The sequence below is a fragment of the Stegodyphus dumicola genome, chromosome 1, assembly GCF_044657685.1.
Source record: "Stegodyphus dumicola isolate Sdum_Otavi_A_Nest chromosome 1, ASM4465768v1".
NCBI classification, from domain to species: domain Eukaryota; kingdom Metazoa; phylum Arthropoda; class Arachnida; order Araneae; family Eresidae; genus Stegodyphus; species Stegodyphus dumicola.
Window position 1 is genome coordinate 92,579,199 of NC_140768.1, and position 24,912 is coordinate 92,604,110.

General features: G+C 33.2%; 1 protein-coding gene across 1 annotated transcript; it reads left to right on the forward strand.

Moving 5' to 3' along the window:
- Positions 1-97: 97 nt before the first annotated feature.
- Trs20 (trafficking protein particle complex subunit 2) lies at positions 98-23,349 on the forward strand. The gene is made up of 4 exons (XM_035367758.2): positions 98-267; positions 5,544-5,691; positions 8,262-8,347; positions 23,144-23,349. Exons 1-4 carry the CDS (start codon positions 166-168, stop codon positions 23,240-23,242), a joined length of 435 nt encoding a protein of 144 aa, XP_035223649.1. The 5' UTR covers positions 98-165; the 3' UTR covers positions 23,243-23,349.
- Positions 23,350-24,912: the final 1,563 nt, after the last annotated feature.

The following is a 24,912-nucleotide window of genomic DNA, read 5'->3' on the forward strand; positions in this document are numbered from 1 at the left end:
ATTTTATTAAAATTTTCTTAATTTACATTTAACGTGTAATTTCTTCTTGTAGAAATATGAACTTCTTCGCTTACTTTATGCCATTGGCAGTAAGAAACAGTCAATCACGTGATTACTTTGTTTGTTTACTTGTCTAAAATACCACGGAGTAGTGAGTTATACGAAATGTCATCTAATGCTGGGAATTATTATTTCGTTATCGTAGGTTATTATGATAATCCAATTTTTGAAATGGAATTCTTCCCATCATCTAGGTCTGATGTTAAGGTGTGACTTTCGTAAAATATTCTGTGTTGATCTTAACTTACCTGCTTTATTTGTTTATTTATCATCTTGCTTGTGTTTTAATAAGTTTTATCATTTGTTTTCTAGAATTTCGTTACATGCCAGTTACTAAGTGGAAACATAAATTTTAAATTCAATTAAAAATAAAGCTGTATTTAAACTGGCTTGTAAAATGTACTATTAATAACAAAGGGCATGCTTGATTTTTGGCATTAAATTTTCGCTCTAGAAATAAATTTTGTGCTGTACAGAAAGTTATAAAAAACAGCTTTTTTAGAATTTTTGACGTAGAATTACTTACATAGAATTCACCAAAAATAGGAAAATAAACCAGAGTTTAAAAATGAACGAGTAATAATAATTATAAAAATTTTGACAAAACATACACTTGTTACAGAGAAACAAATTTCCATGTTCCTAAGTAATAAAATCGGCATCTTTCGCAGAGTAAAATTACATTATTATTTTTGGTATTAAATTATTTGCTGGAATTGTAGAAACATGACGTTTAAAACTTATATTACCATTAATTATGGAGCAGTATGACTTGGAAAAAAGTGCCAATTTCTTATTTAGTTTTCCTTGTGTCCTTACGCTTTATAGGGGTGGGTTTCGGAATTATTATTGCTGCAGTTGCAAATGTCATGTTTACTTTAATGCAGATTTTCCATTGTCAGTGTATTTTTTTATATAGACTGTTCTGTACCGGGCAGGCCATGTCCAAAGTGGTTTTTAATAGTCAAAAAGGCTTTAGATTACTTTGAGACTTTTATCAGATAGTTCTAATGAAACAATTATCGATATCTGCCATTTGCCTCTAGTCGAAAGTGAATGTATAACTGATGAAAAAAGCTGTAAATGAGAATGCCTTCCAATGCATTACATCTGCAGATGTGTTTAGACAAACAAACATTTTCACATATCTGATGAAGATTCCATTGGAAACACAGATGATTCTGATACTCCTTTAACTGTGAGAGCAAAAAAAGTGAAAACAGTTGCCTCCTCAAAAAAGAACACATCAATTATTGCTAGAGCAAAACTACATCTTTCCAAAAAAATATTAGAACTGCAACTACTGAAAATATTAGTTAGATTTTCCCTGAGATGGTTGCTTTCTGTTTCCTATTCAAATTTTTTACAAATTTTTATTGATAGTTAATTTTATCTATCTGGTGAAAATAAGAGAACTATATGTCTTACAGAAAGGTGAAGGGCTGGATGTTGACAAAAGGATATAGGTGAGTTATTGTTGATTATGAATATTTAATCGATATCATAATTTACAAGATGAAGATTTTGCTGGAACATGCAAGAAGATCTCGTGATTCCATTTGCAACTCTAGTTACACCCAAGGTCCTTAAAATCAAGATGTTTTCACATGGGGCAACTGAGACATAGAGTGCATGTGTCAAGTCTGAACATCTGATGTCACAGGGACGCCAGATTCCCAGGTGAAAAATCTCAAGATAAAATGTACCTCTAGCAATTCACTTGTTTTCAGAGACAATTTCAGCTGCATTAGAAAGATGCAAGGCCTGGGTCCAATCCTAAATTATGTTGCAATTTAGTAAATTTTATTAAAAGAAGTAAATTTTTTTGTTTTTTTTTTTTTTTGTTTTTTTTTTGTTTTTTTTGTTTTTTTTTTTGTTGTTGCATTGTAAATAGTTATATTCTGGAAGTGTTTGGATTTCTTTTTAAAAGTGCATAAGAAAAGCATATATCAACTGAGGATGCAGCAATAGATATTGTTTGCAAAACTGAAAAACGTGAGATGCATTAGAAAAAGTCATTGCAGGTATTCTAATTTCTAGCACATCTTAAACATTTCATGGGAAAAAATGTATTTGAGTTTATTAGTGGCTGAATTTAATAGTTTATTAGTGGTTATTTGTGTATTCAGTGATATCAGTTTTAAGCTTTTCAAGCAAAATAATAACTAACGACTAATGCATTAATTAATCTAAAAATAATAATAAATTAATACTAAAATTAAACTATTTATGCATTTTTAAATTCATTTTAAAATCTTTCATAAAAATATTCTTATAATTACTTTCTTGACGAAATTTATCTCTTTCAAACAATATTTTTTCTGTGTTTCTTTCATATTGATCAGTAACAGTTTTTCAATTGTTTTCTCAATTTAATAAAATTGTTGATTGCTTTTTTTCAATTAGCATCTTTCAGTTTAAAAATTTTTCCTAATATTTATGTTTCTTTTCTAAATTCAATCGATGATAGGATGTCATCACATAATTCTGTATCAGTTTTGCTGTCAGTTTCTGCAGTTATTCTAATACATTTTTAGTCAGTTTCTGTACATGTCTCAATATTGTTGTGAATTGACACATAGTTTAAAAATGAATCTTCTTAACTTTCCTCACTGTTGGATGAAACATTAACTATAGTTTGCGATTTCTGAAAGGTTTCTTCTACATCAGGATTTCTTAAACTTTTTTCAGTCACAACCCCTTTTCATCACTGAGATTTTTTTGCGACCCCCAGGACCCTTAATATTTACAAAAATTTTATGGGGTCCCATAAGTCTGGCCCAAATCCAACACATGCGTGAGTGAAACTGTCAATTTTTTTCACTTGTACTGTAATATACGAGTACTATTGCAGTTTTAGGTCATTAACTTTAATTTCTTATTTTAAGACATAGAACAATGTGAAAATTTTAAATAAGTAACAGACGAAATGACAGCAGCGTCACGTGCAAAGCAATGATAATGAACGTTTATATTCTAAGAAGAATGCGTCGAAACGTTTTCATTTTTTTCTTTGTCTGTATTGTCTTATCTTTATTTATTTTCAGATACATTGTGTAAAAATATTTGGTAATTATAGAATTAAAGAAATATCAAAACTGCTAAAATTTTTGGTGACACCCTGCTGCAGGTCCGGGGTTGTAACCCACAGTTTAAGAAACCCTGCTCTACATAAAAGGTACATTTTCAAAAATAGCTTTTAACTGATTTTATGAGATTAACTCCCCTGTATTGACTATAATATGCATGGCCTCTAGCAGAGATATCGATTTACGTCTCTCCTTCAAAGTGCAATCATTTTCCCAAAATTCAATTCTGTTCGTTATTTACCAAACATCTTACTGAAATGGCATATGAAAGTTTTTATAATACCCTAAAATTAAAGGTTGAGCTGTATTTGCAGGAAGAGACACTAATGTTTTTCAAAAAGAGATTAGAGATGTGTGTGCTGCACAGTTATCTAATTATTAAAGTAATTTTTTTTTTTTTTTTTTTTTTTTTCAGTTTGCTGTTACATTTTGTAAAAAATTCAGTAAAATATTATTTGTCATCCATGAGTTATTGACGCCTTGCAAACATCTAGATTTTCTGCTTTTATCAGTAACTAGTGCTGTCTTCCTAATTGTTGGGTCCATATTGCCCATTAATAACAACTTATTCTTTCAGTTTCATAAATCAAATGCTATTTCACTTTTAAATATTAATGTGTAGCTAAAAGTATATGTATGGGTGTCCCTTGGCCATTTTTAGCGGTACATGGACACCGAGTTCGTGCAATTTTTTCACTCGTTATTTTGGCTTTGTGTAGTGGAGATTTTTTGGCGCAAAAATCACCGCTATACTGATCTAAAATATCAAGTCAAAGAATTGCACAAACTCAGTATCCATGTACACATCCACCTATTTTCACTTAAAAAAATATCAGAGAATTGCACAAATTAGGCACTGCGCACTCCCTTGACTTTGTCCATGTACACATTGATCTATATTCACTTAAAAAGTCAAAGGAACAGCCAACAAAAAATATATAATCTCAATAAACTATATTTAAAATATAAAAAAAAAAAAGGAAAGGCGATGGTGGCCCACCTATTATGTGCCTCCATAATAAAGAGATCACCACATCCGGCATTGTATAGATTAATGGACTGGGTTACATTTGTAATTGTTCACAATTTGCCATTAGGAAAAATAAATAAATAAATAAAATAATGAAATAACATAAAAAAGGAATTCATCTTAGACCTACACGAAGGAAATATCAACTTACCTTATTTATGAATTTCCATGTCTTCAGTCAAACAAAATTCCTTAACAGCATCCAAAAATTTCTTAAAATTATCTGAACTAGAATCTGTGTACTGAAGTTGCCACATAAATTCACAAAGAGTCAAAAATATCCTCCGACGTTTGATTATACGCATTCCCTTCCTACAAACAGGTACACTTATAATGGCTACTAAGTAAACCTTCATTTACATACCATTCAATTAATGTTATTTTACCCTTAAGTTTCAAATCGTACATCAACTTCAAATTAATCGTACCACATACAGCCATTTTACCATCTAAGCATCAATACAAGCAACAAACATCCTAACCAACACACACTACAAGCACTTACAAATCTTTTCCCATCATTCAAATTGATTGCAATCACACAACCAATTACATCATAACAGAGTTTCCATAACATTAATACTCGTGGAACTATCTTTAACAAACCTGTTGGATTTTTGCATTTGCTGACGATTTTGACATAGTCGCACGCACTCCCGAGTCACTTAGAGAGGCTTTTACATCTCTAGAGGCTGCAGCCAGCAAAATGCATCTAGCAATCAACCAAAATAAAACTAAATACATGCCATGTGGTAATAACAGCAGTTTAAATGTAATTTAATGTAGTGTTAATGTTAATGTTATTTAAATGTAGTTTTTGAGTTGCAATTACCAAGAACATTAAAATCTTTCAACAGTTCAGCCTTTTCATTCAGACTTTAAGCATCGCACAGCTGTTCAAGGTGAGATATAAACAGGTCACCAAAATTATACCATAACATGAGTGGAGATGTTTTGTTGTCAAAAAAAGTTTTTAACACCAAAAAATTACCACAAAAAGTGTGATGCAATGAGTAGTTATTTTTTCTACAGTACAATTGTAAAGAATAATTCCTCCACCATCACCACGGTGGCCATATTCACTTAATTAATTTCATCACAATTGGCATAAAAAATTAGGTTGTGACTTCAGTATGTAATAATTGTGTGTGTCTTTTATTAATCCAAGTATATAGTAAAATCTTCTGTTTGATGTATTTTAAAGATCAAATGAATTGGCAGCAACTGTTCAAGATTTTTCATTTGCTTCTTGCAGTTCCACATTAGCTGACATTTCCAGTTGTCTGACTGCTATTTAGTCTTTATGTAATTAAATCTTTACTACATTAATTAATAAACTTCTAATTGTACTCTCTCTTTTTTAGAAGGAAGATCATCGGCATTTAAGTCAGTTCATTGCTCATGCTGCTTTAGATCTGATTGATGAGCATATGTGGGTAACCAGTAATATGTATTTGAAAGTAGTGGATAAGTTCAATGAATGGTATGTCTCAGCTTTTGTCACAGCAAGCAGTATCCTTTATTCAAAATGCTTTTGCTATCACTTATCGATATTGATTTTATTTTCTATGCTGTATATTCTTCCATATTTATAATTGAACTATTCAATAAAATAAATATGGTTAAGCTGTGAAATGTTTTCTTCTTGTTCTTTTTTCAAAATTGATGTTGAGTGAACTGATATTATTTTCATGACCAATGTCAGTCTCGAGAGTTTAGTGGCATATTTGAATACTTAAATATAACTACATTTAATCTTTCTATTGCATTCTGTGCTGGATTTACTTAATAACATTGTTGTTTTTATAAAATGTGATGGGAAAAATGGAGTAATGTTTTAGAATTCAGGACAGACACCTAATTTAAGGCAAATATATTTATTTTTGATTATTTATCTTGTTAACCTATTTTTTATTTGAAATAAAAGAAATACTGTCTTCCATATAGTGAAATTTTAGCAAAGCAAACTTCTAGAATATTTAGTTAATCTTCGGATTATGGTAACTTGGCGATTTTTTGGCGAAACTTTGGCGATCAACCCTGCTACAGCAACCTGCAATTTTTTTTTTTGGACGCCATTTTGTTTTCACGAAGTAAAGGTATGTTTTTTTTTTTAGTCCAAAGGGATTTCAGTCCCGAAGGACTATTGCTTTCGTTTTGGCATTTTGCGTCGGACTCATAAACGTCGGTTCACTTTTCAAACTGTTGCCACAAAATGTTAGAGTCCTGCATTATATTTGAAGAAATTAAATAATGAAAAATCTGCATAAATGATTGTCTATTTCTCGCATTGTGATAAAACAATGGTACATAGAGCCATCGAATTTTGAATGACGAAATCCTACTGCGAATATGGGCATCTGAAATCCCAAATTTGGAATTTGTTTTATTATAGATTTTATATTTTGTAAAACTTTAACGAATTTTTGATTTACAAACTCAATGCTTTAAAAGCGAGAAATTGCAACGTTATATATAAAAAAAAATACTTTTATCTCCAGCTCGCGAGACTGTGTATATCGGAAATTCTAAAGATATGCTTAATTTAACATTATTTTGCGATATTGCTCTTGAACTGAATTTTATGGTTTAAGTGGAAAGAACATGATATTTAATAAATAAAGGTAACACTCAAAACGTTAAAAAAACGCCCCTTTGGACGTAATTTAAAATCTGAAAAATTTCAGATTTTTTTTTTTTTTTTTAACTCAACATTTTTTCCCAACAATCTGCTAGCCGAATTACGCTTATGCTAGAACTTTTATGGAACAAAAGTGCTTAATCATGATGAAGATTAGGTGCGAAATTGGGAGAAAGTGCAGAAACGCACATTGCTTGCCGCGTTTTTAAGAATTACACATACACAATATCATCCATGTACACGTTGACCTATTTTCACTTAAAAAAACGTCCCAGAATTGCACAAAAATGGCATTGCACACACTCTTGACTTTATCCATGTACACTGCTAAAGTCCTAACTAGTAACCTTTATCGCCTTACCAAAATGTCGCCAAACTACTTGTTACCATATTCCAAAGATTAGTTGAATATTTTGATGTAGTAAAGGTATCATAGTTATTGTAATTGAAATCATACATTCTGAATGTTTAATTAAAAAAAAATTAGCATTAAAAATATTTCTCATCTGTTTTGAATTGTTTGACATTAATTGACAAAAATGCTTGTTATTCTTATAGAATTGTTTTTCATTTCAAAACTTATGTTTGCAGAAAATATTTTGATTTTTAATATAATTTCAAAATTTAAATACCTATTATTATTAATGAAAATTTAACATTTAATTGGATGTGATAACTGAGCTAATCAACCATTAAAAGCATTCTGAAATATAGAAATATTTTGTTATTAGAAGGAGTCTTTTCCATTAATATGACAGCAACTAAAATGTGTACAAACATGCCAATGGTAGAAACCAACTATATACTATGACTTGCACCAGATATATTATAATTTATTATGTTTTAATCTAGACCCATTTTTCATACAAGATTTTGCCAAAAGAATCGATATGGATTTTATTGTTTGGCAATGGCCAAATGAAAAGGCGTGTGTTCTTAAATTCTTTTGAGAAAAAGAGTTATTCATAGTGGAAAACTTTGTTCAGTTAATCACAAGAAAGAAGTTGTGTTTTAACTTTTATGTAGCGCTGAAATAGTGCTGTAGCCTATAATCATCCCAAGAGAAGAAAGGGCTGCAAATCTCAAACTAGTTTGAAGGAATTATTCACTTCATGAAATTGTAATATTTTCATGAATTGTCATGTACAGATATGTTTTCAAGCAGTAATCATCTTTAGGATTTTCATTATTACAGCAGACTAAATTTTGCATCAGCATTTATGTTCAGTGATGATGCTGCTCTGTTAACATACCTTAATGACTCTTTTGTAATAATCAATGAGAAAACATTCAAAACTTTTTGTATATGTATGAAAATCTTCAGTTAATTTAGAAAATGTTTGATGATGATTATATTGTGTACAGAAATCTTCAGTTAATTTGGATAATGTTTGTTGATTGTATTTAAGTATAAAATTTTCTTATTCTTAATGTATTTTAGAAATGCGTTTTGTAATGCTTCATGATCAAAAAAATGAAGATGGAATCAAAAATTTTTTTCATGAAGTGTATGAAATTTACATTAAGGTAAGTAAACATTTTTGATACTTAGACTTTCCTTTTTTGAGTTGCCTAGTCAAAAGATATTATACAGTACAAAGTCCGTAATCCGGACTCATCGGGACTTCGGCGATTCCGGATTAGGTTGTTTTCTGGATTATAGATCATCAATTTAAATCTGGTAAGATGGCATGCAGAAATAATACAATTAAAAATATGAAACCGTAATTTATGAAATAAAGAGCAATTATGATCTAAAGGGTATCAAAATTAAAAAAAAAAAAAAAAAAAAAGCTTAATATTTATTTGTGTACTTTAGTAAACATTTCTATCAATGTAAGTTTGTTTTAAATAACGTTCTCTGTTATTTTATGCACTATCGGAAGCACACATGGATAAACGCTTTACTGGCTTTATGCACATGCGTAGCTGATGCGCGCATCAAATACGCATGCGTAAGTTTGTGGCTTTGAGGTCCGAATTATAGATCATTCCGGATAATGGACATCCAGATTAGAGACTTTGTACTGTATAGCATTGTTAATTAATCCATATAAAATACCATATTAAATGAAACAATAATGATGTCATTCTAACCCAGTTTCAAACCACTTCAGTTTGCAACTTTGGGACTTGGGGATAGTCTCAAACTTACAGCAAGTACAGTTGAATAAATCCATTCTTTTAGGTGCTTTTATGCACTGTTCAGAAAAGGTATGTCTTTCCACATTACATCATCAGGAGACAAACTAGGCTTAAATTCAGAAGGTATCTGAGAATTACATTCCTCCCCTCCCATTTTCTTATTTTCAATTAATATGTTTCTGTAGCTTGCATCTATAAAGGGATGACCCATTGCACTGGTCGCGAGACTCTTCCATCTTGTGTTTTGAGCCTAACGTTGCGAACTTTCATCTTAACTAGGAATCAGTTCAATAATATTTGCTGTAGGCCAAAACAACATGTTTTTATCATTGCCAATGACGGTTTTTCTTGGCATTGGTGAATAAGCTCACTAAGATATTCTTTTCTAAAAAGTTTTTTTAAATTGTTAAATTGTTTTCTTCAGTATCTTAATTTTTTATTAAATTCTTGGAAATCCAATACCTTAACATCCCTAACACTGGAACAGTGGTTTTTGATAAGAAACATGGTGGGTGTAAAAGGAATCAATTCTTGTGGATCTTCTGATATGTATGTTAATGGTCTACAGTAAATAATTTATTTGCTGTCCCAGTGCTAAAATTCACAGCATTGATTTCTTCCTCACTCATTACAGATTTACCTAAATTATGTTTTTGAAGTTCTTTTTCACAAGCTTCCCCACCAGGCTACAATGGATGGATAAATTTCTAAATTATTTTATGTGTGAAGCTCTTGCTAGATATTTTCTCCCAGTCTAATTTAGAAAGATAATTAAATAACCTTCTGAAATTGGATCCTTTATCACAGTAAATTGTGCTTGGCCTTCCTCATCAAGTAATAAACTGTGCAAATGGTAACAAAAGAGCATCCAAAGATAAAGAATTTACCAGTTCCAGATGAATGTTCAAAACACCATACAAGTAAATGATGCTATCCACACTTTTTCCTCAGTTTTCAAAAGCAATGGCCTGCCTAAATCTATACCTATAACTTCAAAAGTTACACAATCTGTAACTTAGTTTGATTGCAAAAGTGTAGGTTCATTTGAAAAATATTTAACAAACTGACATGTTATGCAATTTTATAAAATATTCTTAATTTTTTTCCCTAGCTTATCCAAAACCTTTCTCGTAATAAGATTTGCATTATTTGAATTCCAGCATGACAGTTATTCATATGTACAAATTTGATCAATAAACTAGTAAATTCACATTTGCCTGCCAACAATATTAGATAAAAATAGGAATTTGCATCATCTAGATGCAGTGAAATTTTAATTCTTATTCTTAAAGTATTCTTCTTATCTTTAAATGTAACAAAATTCAAAGATTTTTAGATCAGGTAAATAATAGCTTTGAGCTAAACAAATCAAACACTTTTCGGGTTGAGTAAAAAAAAAAAAAGTTCAGACTTTTTTTATATTTGACACAAGTTTGTTGACAATTATGTACAAATCTTAAAACCCAAACAAGTACTGTAATTAATTCACTGATATGTTGTTTAAATACAAAAAGGGTGCATCTTTCACCAAATCAGTTTAAACAATTTTAATTTTTTTTTTTCTTTCTTCGTCTACTTCTTTAGGCTGACTATCAGTTTTGCTGACATGCCAACATTTAGGGTTTTCTTTTGACCACGAAAGTCCCTCGCACCGCTTGGAAACAGTCATGGTTCAAGCAGAAGAGCCACATGATAGTAAATCAGCAATATTCATACTCTGCAGAGCATGCATCCATGCTAGGGTTTGACAAGTGACAAATTTCTTTACAATTGATTATGAAAATTGATCAATTTTCCAGCTGTTTTATCCACTAAATGGCTGTCTTAAAATCAGACCAAAGTGTTAGTTTAAAATTTGTTAGACCAAGCGCTTTGGTACTAGAATTCATGTCTAGCACCTAAGTCTAAAAAAGTCTAGTCTGCTAAAAGCCATAAACTCCAAACAGGGCATAGACAAGAATTAAAGAAAAACTACTCTAGACATTTCTCAAACAAGAACTACCTCCATGCTTATAAAATAAAGAGGGTGCACTTTTTAACTTTTTAAACTGTTTATTTCTAATCATAGAATATTATATATTACAGGTAACTGCAATACCAGCAAAAGACTATTATTACATGTATTGAAAAGTGTTGCCATTCACAAGCTACTAAACACTAAATGTTAAATATTGCCATTTACAAATTCCTAAATATTAAATGTTACATCTTCCTTTTTTTTGGAGGGGGGTCAAACTTTTTTCTTTAAAGAGTCCAAAATCAATCCGAATACATGGCAGGCTTTTTAATCACTCTCTCAATTCTAGTTCTTTGCTCACCATCCCTTGTTTCTGAGTTAGCAGAGAGTGGTAGTTGATTCTAACCTGTGCTCTTGAGAATATTTGTGATCATATTTTTACATCTGTTTTCTGTGCATTAACTCTTTGTTCTGTTCCTCTGGTAATATCTTCAGCAGCTGAACTGTTTTCTTTAGTGTCTGTAATTTTCTATTCTAAATACTATTCCTACTAATCTCAGTATGTTGTTATGTACAGTCAAAAGTCTTTAATCCGAACGTCCATAATCCGGACCAAAAACCTACAAACCTTCTGTGCATGTGTAAATGCATTATGCGTTTACGCATGTGCTTAATACCTTTACGCATGCGCATAATACGTTTACGCATGCGCGTTTAATGATTAATGGACGGTATAAGCTAAGCTAAAATTATATAATTATCTATTTCAGTTAATGTTGCAGGTTGCATTGTTCCTTAATCTTCTAATGGAATCCGGCTTATTATTTTTTGCAGACTGTTAGAGCAATTTTATAAAAGTAAGCTTTAACTTTCGAATATGTCAAAAAGAATTTCCAATTCTGGAGCTGCCAAAGGATCTACAAAGCAAAAGCATGTTTCAATGTCCATCAAACAAAAAGTGGAATTGCTGCAAAAAATGGATAAAGGTATATCTTCTGTTTCTCTAACCATTCCGAAATCTGTTTATCAATTTCAAGCTGCTCTGAGGAGGGACGTCACAGCGCGCAATGAACTGGAAGTTGATCTGTCAGCACTATCCTAATCTTCAGAGCAGATGTTTTTATTTTATTCGGCTTATAATTCCTTACTAAATGTAGTATTTCATCTCGATCTGCTCTGTCTTTGATATGATTTAAATCGAATTCCTCATCATTATAAATATCACGAATACACAACAGTTTTCTGGTTGCAATTTTCTAATTTTGACTATGCGTAGTGTATGCTTTATGCATGCGTGTGTTGAAAGAAATGTTTAATAAAGTAAACAAATAAATATTAAGCTTTTTTTTTGTAAATTTTGATACCATTTAGATCATAATTGCTCTTTATTTCAGAAATAACGGTTTTGTATTTTTAATTTTATAATTTCTGCATGCCATCTTACCAGATTTAAATTGATGATCTATAATCCAGAAAAACCGATAATCCGAAATCGCCGAACTCTGACGAGTCCGGATTAAAGACTTTTGACTGTAGTATGTATATAGATCTGGGCATCTTATATGCTTCTTCTACAGCTGTTGGTTTCCAGTCATTATCTTGATACACTATAGCACAAACTTCTTAATGATGGTAATGTTTTTGTATGGTATGCTTAGTTTTTTCTTAGTTGATTTTTTTCTTTTACGTTTTTGACATTTTGAAGTTTCAGTAATTCTGATTTAGGAAGAATTCTTCTTGTTCTTCTACTCATAAGTCATTGAGTTGGGGATCGTTACTTCTCATTAGTTGCAGTGTTCCTATGAGCTAACAACGCTAGTTGAGGATCAGCATGATCTGGTCGAGGTTTCTTTACCATTCGTACTGAATGCTGTGCTAATGCATTCAGTTGTGGATGGTAGGGACTGCTCTTTAAATGTTTAAATTGATATTTCTGGGCAAATTACGCAAATTCTTTTCTTGCAAACTGAGATCCATAATCAGCTATCACTATCAGTGGTATGCTATATCTTGCAAAATGAGATTTCGTATAACCAGTCACTGTCTGACTTGAGTATCAAGTAATTTGGAGATTTAAAAAAAATTGGAATATTAATATACAATTAATAAGTATTGTTAATCTCAAATAAATCTGTTCCAATTTTATGCCAAGGTAAATTAGGAACTTTTATGTGGTATCACATGTTCCTTTATAGTTCTGATATAGGTTCTAATATAGGTTAATAATTCTGATATTCTGATATAGGACATTTTGAAATTTTATCTTCTATGTGCTTGTTCATAAGTGGCCAAAAAGAAATATCTCTAGCTGTTTTCTTACATTTTTTTTTATCCCAAAGTGACCATCAAGAATTAAATTTAACATCTCTTTTTGCATAGATAAAGGGATAATTACCCTTTGAAAAATAAGTCATTTTTCCTTTGTCAACTCATCTCTATAGTCCCAAAATAGACTTAAGGTTCCAGCTGATGTTTCCTTTCTGGGCAACTTTCAGAATATATTTCTTTAAATACTGTAATATATCATCACATTCACTTTCTTCCTTCTCTTCATCAATTTTGTCATCAGATGCCGTAATCAGGATACAAATTTCTGTATCTTCAACATTATCTTCTTCTGTTATATTCAAATATGCTCTGCTTAAAGTGTCTGCTTTTAGTAAGTCTTTCCGCTTTTTGTAATGTATATCTAGATCATTCGGTACTTTTCCGTTTCGCCGGCGCAAATCTCGCCAAGCAGACTTTATTGGCGACAACATACAGTATACACATAAAAAATATTTAAAAAAAAATGTTAGTTCTAAGAATTCTTTTTTTGAAGGCATAAACATTTTAATATGGCTTAAAATTTTATAAAAAGCCAATAAATTTGTAAAAAGACATTAATTTAAGAATTTACTATGGTTCAACATCCTGATTCGCCGGTTCATATCACGTGACCCCAAGCGATCTCATCTCACGTAAACTAACTACTCTACAAAAATCTAATGCTCTCAGTAATTATCTACATTAATTTCAAGTTAAATCTTAATTTGGAACACAAGTTTAAATGCAAGAAATATTTCAATTCGTACGAATAGCTTACTCAGAAATTATGCAAAACTGTAGTACTTTACTTCGCTAATGCATTCTCATTAGAATCGATGAATTTAACCCTTGACTTTACCTTTTCTATATTTTCCGCTTCGAGTAAGCGCTGTGATTGCATCCTAATTGACTTAATTACCGAAAATGGCCTTAGATGTAAAACTGAACTATCTGATAAAAATTCCATGTAATTATATGCCAGTACTGAAAGAAACAATCAATCTGATAAGAAAAAGCTGCGCCTTGTTTTGAAAATGAGGCGTAAAAGGTTACCAGCGAGAATATTCCGTTTGGCATCGGTTGTACCATTATTGGCGACTTTATCGCTTGCGCCGGCAAAACGGAAAAGTACCGATCATTCTTTATAATCGCTGAGGTGCCTTAAAAAGAGGTTTCTTAATTATGCTTTCTAATGGTCAGTAGTCAATTAAAACTATAATATGTTTGCCATATATATATTGATGAAATGTAGATCATCCAAATGTAATAGATAAAAGTTCTTTCCTATCAGGACATAATTTTTCTGACTCTTCATTAGAGTTCTGGAAGCATAAGCAAAATTCATTGATTTTTCTTGTAGAAAAACAGCACCTAATCCTTCAAAACTTGCATGTACTGAAATAGTTATATCCTTATTAACATTATAGAACTTTAATATGGGTACTTTTACAACCAGCTCTTTAAGTGTTTTGGAAGCTTTTTGATGTTTTTCAGTCCTGTGCCAGAGAACATTTTTCTCAAGTAACTCTGTTAATGATGCACTAATAGTATTTATGCGTAAATTTGGGTAAATAATTAATTATTCCTAAAAATCTTTGTAGAAAAGGCACATCTGGCATTGTATCAATTGATCCATTTTAGAAAAATCAGGTTTTAAAGCGTTTTCAATAACTCATGCTCTATATAATTCATAGTATTAGCTTTTATTTTATGCCTAGCCTTATTGAACTTTAGATTATATTTTCTTGTGCTATCTGGAAGAATTTTAAGTCATAAATCATGTTCCTTTTCATTACATCTCCCTTAAGTCAACTGAATTTTATTTGTAAAATTTTTTAAGCTTTTATTTAACTCACTTATGGTGTTTTTTATGGTGTTTTTTGATGGGGTCATAAGTTTGTCATCTATTTTAAACTACTTTGTGATAAGCTATCAAACTCAAATTTTGTACACCCACTGTTTGTGAATAATAATGATTTTTTTTTTTTTCAAAATTGATTTAAGTCTTTTTTAATTTAATGTTTAAATGATTTTTTGTGCATACCATTGTTAGAAGAACAAACTAAACATAACAGAGTTTACTAATTGCACCCTAGGACAGAGTGGGAAAAATTCTTTCAAATGAAACTGTATGAAATTTTTAATTTATATTCTGATTTTTTGGCGAATTTTTGAAAACTGCTCGATTTTTTTTTTTTTTTACCATTTGATGTAGAACTGTTGGAAGTAAAAGAGTGATTTTATGTTGTTGGAAAACAGTTTTTCAACTGAATAATTTTATTGAAAACGTGTCATTGAAACTAAAAAAGTTTAAAATAAAATAAGTTTAAAACAAGTTTTAATAAAGTAAGCATTAAAAAAATAAAAAATTAAAATTAAAATGTTACATGAACTAAAAGATGAAAAATAATTTATGTTATAGTTTCATGGAAACCAAGCATTAAATATTTCTCTTTACAAAATTGTTCTACAATAATAAAGGCATGGGTGCCTCAGTAATGAAATTTGTTAATCGAATTGCATTGTCAAAAGTATGTATGTCATAATTTTAAAAAAATTATCAAGGGTGCCCTAAACTTTTATTTTTTGTAATATAAATTGCAGAGTAATTATTTAATCTCTTATTCCTATGAAACTATAGGATAAATTATTTTTCTTCTTTAAGCTTATTAATTATTTTATGAATTAAAAATAAAAGCTTTTTTTTTTAAATTATTTAACCTTATTTCATTTTTGAATGCTGTGTTTTTGCAATATTTTGCCTTATCAATTTAAATTGTTCACTTTGTATTATCTTATTCTTTTTCATCTCATATCCATTTATTCATTTCTGAAAATTAAATATTTTTTTTAGTAATGTATTAGCAATTTGTTGACTGTGAAAATTTTGATATGACATAATATCTGAATTATATTCTATGCATGAAAAAATAGGGATAGATTCAACTGTTAATTTATTTCTTTTGTGCTACCTGTTGAATATGTATAAATAAGGCCGAAAAGTTACTGCTCATTTTCATCTTGAAGAGAGATAAGCAAGAATTGATTAAGTTTGCAAATTTCTTTACTTCAATTTTCTTCTGGTTTAATTATATACACTGTCTGACAGGTGAGTGCAGGGCCAGACACTCAGATTGCTTTTTATGACAAATCAGGTATCATCCAGTACCCTCAACTCCCCCGTTGTCCCATAAGGGCCGCATTGGAACCACACCTTCCCATTGCCCCATAAAGGCTGCATTGGAAGTTTATTGACAGTAACACTATGCATACATGGTCATACAGGGGCTGCCACAAAACACAGATTTACATAGATTTAGGTGCTTAAAACAAGCACCTAGTTGTATTTAAATCTGTCTGGCAAAGAAAATAGCACAATTTAAAGAAGCAAATGCTCGAGCAAACACAGAACTCATAGCGAAATGATGAGCCGATATTGAATCTATCAGCTCGATACTGGTTGCTGGTTTAATTCCTGTTGGAGGGGGCGGGAAGCGGTTGCCTGAAACAAGGCTCATTAATTTGGTGTGATTCCCGTGTCTGTCGATGAATTTTAATGTTTCATGCTGTAAACGGCCTGATTATGTTTCAGCTTTGGCAGTTTCTGTAACAATGGTGACGGCAATTTTCTCTTGGCCCAAAGCCCAAGGCGTTTGACTTCCGGAGTACCTTTGCAAATTAATGCAATTACCTCCACAACTTCGTTAAGAAAACTGAAATAATTAAGAAAAGGCAATGGCTGAAGAAAAATGAACAAAACCGTTATGTGTTTAACGAAAGTTTAACGAAAGAGAAGTGGATAAGGAGTCCACACTAGGGACGAAAAATTCTTTCAGCTTTCAACTTGTTTTGCAAGATTAAAAGAGAGAGAAGTGATAATTAAGGCGAATTCCTGAACGTGCAGCGTTAATGGAATCGGAAAGGTTGGAAGACAATCAGCCGGGAAACATATTGTTCCAAGGCCTGGGAAAGGTAAGTTAGGTAATGCGGAAAGTCGCAGAGATTGTTAATGATTTTTTCTTGATGAGCCATGGAAAAGATGAGAGATTTTTGTACTTTGTCATTTTTATAAAATCTGTCATATTTTAGTCTGTTTTGCTCCATCATTTAATTGTCAATGCGTCAGTTCTTTGTACATTTGTATAAGAGATGCCACCATAGAATAATGTGCGAAAGAAATGCTGTTTATATCATGTTCATTCTAAATCAAAACTTTAGTAATCAAAAAGTGAAAAATAAGAGAATATTTAATTTCATTCATTGGTCTCATTCTTTTAACAAAACAAATTTTTGTGTGTTTTCTCATACCAATTGAATGAACTCTTTATATGTTGTCTGTGGGTCTTTTAAGATCCAGCCAAGATTTAAAAACTGGTTTTCCATTTCTTTTGAATTTTGTAAAGTATTTTGAATATACATGAAATACCCTGATATAAAGTAGTCTACCAGTGTTTTTTGAATTTCGCTTCATTTATTATAAAGTTTCACTATAATAAAATAAAAAGTAAAATACTATACATTTTTTCAAATATCTAAACGCAGGCAGGTGGAAATTTAAAATCTTAAATTTAAAGTATGCTAATCCTTTTTTACAAACTCTAAGCCAGCTTTCAAATGCAGTATGAAAAGTTCATCAATAATTTGCTTTGAAAAAATACGAAACTGCCTATAATGAAGGTTTTTTTATTATACAGTACAAAGTCTCTAATCCGGACGTCCATCATCTGGAATGATCTATAATCCGGACCTCAAAGCCACAAACTTACGCATGCAAAAGCAAAGTTATAGAAAACATTTAGCAGAAATAGCAATAGAAGCTCCCTAGGATTATGTACTGTGCAGACATAGATGACAAAAAGTTTTAAGCTTAACCAATCTATTAACAATATACACTCATTAACAAAAAAATTAGCGCACCAAGAAATAATTGCGGGATCGTAACGAAACTTGTAATGAAGGTACATGTCGGGGAGATATGCAAATGATTAGAAATGCAGCGTGATTGCGCATTACGTATAGCCGGTAGAAGGCGTTGAACGTCGTACTCTATGGAGTATAAAACAGGTAACCAAAGCTTGTTTGAGTGTGCTGAATCATTTACAAAGGAAGAGCTGAGGTAGACATGCCATTACGCTGTGTTCGAAGACAATATGAGCAGTTGTCGCAGTTTGAGAGGGGGAGAATCGTTGGGATGATGGAAACTGGGTGGTCAGCTAGGCGAGTAGCTCGTCAATTAAGCCGCTCTGATTGTGTTGTGAGGAGGTGACCAGTGAACACAAGAGATGTGGTGTACACAAAGACCAAGCTCAGGACGTCCTCGACAGACCAGTCGTCGAGAAGACCGCCACATCGTAAGAAATGCACGCGTACAGCCAACTGCTTCATCGGCCGCCATCCAGGCACAGGTAGCACCTTCACTAGGGGCTCCTGTGTCTTCTCGAACCATACGAAGGCGCCTGGCTGAAGGACAGTTGGTATCGCGGCGCCCATTACGTGTGCTGCCCTTGATGCTCACCCATCGACGCCTCCATTTGGAGTGGTGTCGAGCAAGAGGAAACTGGACTGCAGCAGAATGGAACCAGGTCGTCTTTAGCGACGAATCCAGATTCAGTATCGGCAGTGATGACAATCGTGTTTATGTGTGGAGAGCCCGTGCTGAACGCCTCAATCCTACCTTTGCTGTACAGCGACACATCGCTACAATACACGGTACACCTACAATACATGGTCCGTGGCACCATGACAGCCCAGCGGTATATCCTGCAACCACATGTATTCTCATGCAACGGCTCCCAGGAGCCATTTTTCAACAAGACAATGCTCGGCCTCATACGGCAAGGGTGTCACAAGACTATCTCTGCACTGTTACTACCCTTCCTTGGCCTGCCCTATCCCCAGATTTGTCTCCAATCGAGCATATCTGGGATCATTTGGGACGACGAGTTGGGCATCCCACAAGTTTGAACGAACTAGAGGCAAGGTTACAGCAAATATGGAACGAAATGTCTCAAGACATCATACAGAACTTGTATGACTCAATGCCCGATCGTATCGCATCGTGCATTCGCGCTAGAGGGGGTCCAACGGAGTATTAACTCCTCTGTTCTTTTGCCTTTTTCTCTGAAATAAATTATCCTTTTTCTTTAATTTTCTTACCATTTACTTATATCAAAGTAGTCATTACGTGTGTAAAATTTCGTTTCATTTTGACGACTCCTTCTTGGTGCGCTAATTTTTTTGTCCATGAGTGTATATAGAAATAAAAATACAATAAATAAATTTGATCAATACCAGAAATTTAAAGGGTATAACATAATCATTGTAAAAAAAATCACAGTTAACTATTCATTAACCCCAAAGGTTTTTCCTTTAAAGAATATTACACTATTAATGATACAGTAAATATATTACCTGTTCTATGAATACTGGCATTCAATTACTCGCGAAAAACACAGAACAAAACTACGCGATTAATTTGAATTTCACTTGACTAAAATGGTCTATGCTTTTGGCCAAGAAGGCACCTGAAAAATTAAATTAAACCTTAAATGCACTTGAATTGGTAAATGCCGCTCACTGCAGGTGCTCACGGGAAATCACAGCTTGGTAAAACATCGCCGCTAGACCTGAAAAACACTTGTGTTAAGGATGCCGCCTTCAGAGGTTGCTGACTGGAAACCACAACCTGAGATTTGACTCCGCTTAACCATGAAACAGGATGCCGCCCACGGCAGTTGCTCACCAAAAACCACAACTTGAGATTTGACGTCGCTTAACCTTGGAAACAGGATGCCGCCTACGGCAGTTGATCACCGGAAACCACAACTTGAGATTTAACACCACTGAACCATGGAACAGGATGCCGCCCACTGCATTTGATCACTCGGAAACACAAATTGAGATTTGACTTCGCTTAACCTTGGAGAAGCCAACATGGCCCGGAACCACGGTACTTATCGCTGGACGACACGCATCGAAATAACGTCTTCCAATGAGCGCTGGAACAGTACACCAGGAGCAATGGAAACAGGAACAAGAAGAAGCATAGGCATCCTTCGTGATGGTCACAGCCACGTAGAGCTTTTGCCATTCGATCTAAAAAGCCATTAGCATTTCGCTATTGTAAAAAAAATTCTAAAGGTAAACTAATTTGTTTGCCGACACCCGGAGGCGTGAAATACGATCAATACCGAGATCTGGCCATCTGGCGCGTGGGAAAGGGACTAGGTCACAAAAACGGAGTAGTGAGTCCAAGAGTTCTAAAAAGTCCTGCGTAAATGCAGTAGATCAAGTCAAGAAAATCCATCAAGGTAGTGAACTCTTCGTTCAGGGTACTAACTAATCATCGGACTCTGCAAATTCCATTAGTCTTAAGGCAGCCTGGAAACCTGCTGCTAACTTCGGTGCGGTGTTGTTGGCTGCTCTGCTTTTTTCAATACTTCCTATGATTGCACTTAGGAACTTCTTGATTTTCTTATCCTGCAGCCATGAAACTGCTTCTGAAAGTTCGTCTGGAGGGGGCTGGATACTTCCTTTGACTTTCTCACTGTAGCAGATTCTCGTAGCTCTCTTTTTCGGCACAGTATTCTTTCGATAAGTTGCGGGAAATCTCCTGACGTCGGGGCTGGCTCCTTTGGTCTGGTTACGATCTTTTTCTTCTCGAAACGTTTTCTATACGTCTCACATCCTCGATATGAGCTCACATGAGCCTGATTGCAAAAAATGCAAGTGGGCTTTTCCTCATCTTTTAAGGCGCATAGCTTACACCTGTGGGCCTGCCCACATACACAGCATCTTTCGGGGTTGGAGAATAGGTGCTGAGAGTGGCCATACTCTTGCCACCGGTAACATTGCAATGGTTGTTTCCTCGTCGCGAATTTTTCTATCCTTATATTCAGTCCAAACATGTTATTCACATGATGAATAGCAAATCCCTCTGCTGTCTTTTCCATTTCAACATAGTAAATAGGCAAGTTCTCAAATTCATTTTTCCGGCTTCTCCGGAATTGCTTTACTTTGGTGACTGGGAATTTCTTCTTTGAAGGTCTTGCATGATTGCCTCTTCCTTGACTGAGTTGGGTAAATTCTTTATCACAACTCTCAGCGGTTTATCACTTTGCAGCTGGAATGAATGGTGCGTTACTACTTCGTTCTCTTAATATTTTTGCCTTCTTTCTATACTTCTCCACAGTCTTAACATTTACATAGATAGACTTTACTTTCGTTTCTGCTTCGAAATTCGTGCACTTCCATCCAATCAGTTGTCTTCTGCTGTAACACGAGAGGTGGGGGCGTTTCTTTGGCTCCTCCTTCCTCTGGTTTTCCTTCAACATTGAGAATTTCAAATCTGTTTTCATTCGCTATCTCCATCGGCTCTGCCGCCTGGTTCAATGTGGCTGTTTTCCTTGGGGTAACCCATCTACTACCTTCAGTAGTAGTCTCAAAATTTTCCATCTCAATTGACAAACCTTTTGATTCCACAATAACTTCTCCTCCATCGACTTTAATCGCATCAAACATTTCTTCAATTCCGTGAGTTTTTAGAATTTCCAATAATCTTTGCTTTTCCTGTTCCTTTAGTGCTTTACCTTCCTCGTGCTGTGGAGTTTCAGCCATTTTCTGTGACGTTCCTGGTTTCGAGTCCATCGCCGTTTTTACCTTTTTCGATTTGCTTTTCTTTTTTCTTGGAGACATCAGAAAGACTTCCTTTCTTAGCGGAAATGTCTTTTTCGAATGGAAAGAGCTTATAGAGTCTCTTTCACTAAATTCGTTGTCATCTGAATCGCGTGGTGTCCTAAATAAGGACATTGTTTACCCGGGGGTAACTGAAATTACCAGTAAAATTACTGTCCGCCTACGTGACTGGGACAGTACACAACACGATAAGAATGAGCTGCTGCACAACCTACACACTCCACACAATTCAGCAAGAAGAAGCCAGAGCAATAAGAGATATTTATACATGAAGTAGACATGACGTTATCTCACGGCAGCCAATCAGCTGTCGGCACGACTCAGCTTTCCAGATGACGTAACTTCGAGTTTCGTTTTTGCATCTTAATTAGGCTGGAACAGTCCGTTCTTAATAAAAACAGTGGCAGCGAAAAAGAAGTAGAAGTAATTGTTATATCCCTTTAAAATAAAAGCTAAACCTTATGTAAAAATTAGAATTGTTTCAAGGAGGAGAGATCATGCAGAAAAAGGGTTACAGTAGGTCATATTTTAACATTTACGCATGCGCTTTTGATGCGCGCGTCCGCTGCGCATGCGCGTAAAGCCAGTAAAGCGTTTACCCATGCGCGCTTCCGATAATGAAAAAAGTAACAGAATCATTGAAAACGAAAAAATTTGGATTGACAAGTTAGTCGGTATTCTCGACTCAGCAATTACAGGACTTGAACAGTGGAACTTTGTAATTAAACAAGAAACTATGTCTGTTTATAGAATTAAGGAGAAAGTATTAGCACAAAAAACGAAGCAACTTAAACAACTTACATTGATAGAAATGTTTACTAAAGTAAACAAATAAATATTAAGTTTTTTTTTTTTTGTGTAAATTTTGATACCCTTTAGATCATAATCGCTCTTTATTTCATAAATTACGGTTTCATATTTTTAATTGTATTATTTCTGCATGCCATCTTACCAGATTTAAATTGATGGTCTATATAATCCGGAAAAACCCCTAATCCGGAATCTCCGAAGTCCCGACGAGTCCGGATTACGGACTTTGTACTGTATAATATTTATTGGTAAATAAGTTTCGTATAATAATTCGCAATAATCACAGTTAGTAGTATCTATTCTATATTGTACAGTGATTTGGTTTTCTGAATGTTTTTATCGAAATTATTGTGCATTGTTCTTTTAAATAAGAAGTGTACTAAAATTTTCTATGACTGTTTTTATTTCAGCATTCCATGAACCCTTTCTATGAGCATAACACTGCCATAAAATCAGCAGTTTTTGAGAAAAAAGTTCAGTTTTATGGACGGAAATATCTGATAAGCTAATGATTATGTTGACCATTTGGAAATTATTTGTTATTTATAAGATATATTATTTGTAAATTTCTGATGCATTAAATAATTATGTAAATAAAAGTTTTTAAATTCATAAATGAATGAAAAATGTATTAATAGCGAAAACATAGCATTTAAAATTGCTTTTTATCATGAGTCCCGTGGACCTAATTGGTGACTTGAGCATTAAGATATAAAAGATCTTCCTCTTCTACAGAGGCTGTTCGACATTTTTTTAGACGATTTTGGTAAGCGGTAATAAAAAATCGTTTGCTGCAAAAGAAGTAATTGCAATTGTACTATGTTTTTAAAAGTCAAAATTATCGTCTGTAGCTTGAAAGTTTTGTTTTTATTCAAAATGGCGAATTTAACAAAGCAGTGGTTCGAAGGCTACATTTACGCTCTTTCCGAAGAGAAATATGCATACTCCGTTATCCAAAAACGATGTGAGAGTCATGGTTTTGTGATATCTAAAGCGTCGAAAGGTAATATCATCAGCAAGAAATAAAAAAAAAAAAAAAAAAAAAAAAAAAAAAACGTCAAATTGGAGCTTCAAGTGGGACAAAAATTCCAAAGAAGTATCCAAGGAAAAAACGGACATCTTCGACTATTGCAAAGGTACGTTGTTTAATGTTAAAAGAAAATCCCCCTAGTCAAAGGACATTTGAAAAATCATTAAAATGCTCGTTGTCCACTGTAAACAAAATGATAAACGTTGATTTAAATCTTAAGAAAGCGAAAAAACGCAATGCGCATCGTCTTCTTCCAAAGCATATCGCTCAACGCAGGACACGCTGCAGAATTCTGTATGAGAAACACTTATCCAAAGAAAAATGGAAAACAGTTGTCACAATAGATGAAGCATGGGTGTATTTAAATGACTGTAACAAAAAAAAAAAAAAAAAAAAAAAAAAAAAAAAAAAAAAAAAAAAAAAAGAGCCATTCATTATCATAAAAGGGGAGAAAAAATTTAAGTACATGGTTCAAAGAATCGAAAGAAAGTTTTTCTAAGGGATTCATGATTGTTGTTGGTTTTTCTTATAATGGCAAGTTAAAAATAAAGAGAGTGCAAAAAAATGTCAAGATTAACTCCAAATACTATCAGGAACATATTTTATCGCCAATTTTTCTGAATGAAATAACATCGCTTTACCCACAGTGCCATCAATCTGTGAGACTCCATCAGGACAAAGCTAGCAGTCACACATCAAAATCCACTGTAAATTTCCTATCCACAGTGCCATCAATCTGTGAGACTCCATCAGGACAAAGCTAGCAGTCACACATCAAAATCCACTGTAAACTTCCTAAAAGAAATGGAACAAAAAACTGGTATCAAAGACCATACCCTTCACTGATATCCCTATTAAATCTCCCGATGTGTCACCTATGGATTTTTGTGCTTTCGGATTTTTAAAAACTGCATTATCCAAACGTTGTCCCAAAACCCTAACAGGACTCTGGAAAGCTGTTCGGGAGGAATGGGATAGAATACCTCTTCTGCCACTTCAAAAGGCATTATTATCCTGGAAATTGCGGTGTCGAAAGATAGTTCATAATAAGGGATGTCAAATAGAACATTTAAAACACAAGAATTTTATGTAATTTAGTTTTGTGAATACAATATGCATCGTCTAAAAAATGTGTGAACAGCCTCTGTA

Coding starts and splice junctions, on each gene's coding strand:
- Trs20 (XM_035367758.2), top strand. CDS start 166: ATGTCATCTAATGCTGGGAATTATTATTTCGTTATCGTAGGTTATTAT. Junction 268..5,543: donor CATCTAGGTCTGATGTTAAG/GTGTGACTTTCG, acceptor TCTCTTTTTTAG/AAGGAAGATCATCGGCATTT. Junction 8,348..23,143: donor TGTATGAAATTTACATTAAG/GTAAGTAAACAT, acceptor TTTTTATTTCAG/CATTCCATGAACCCTTTCTA.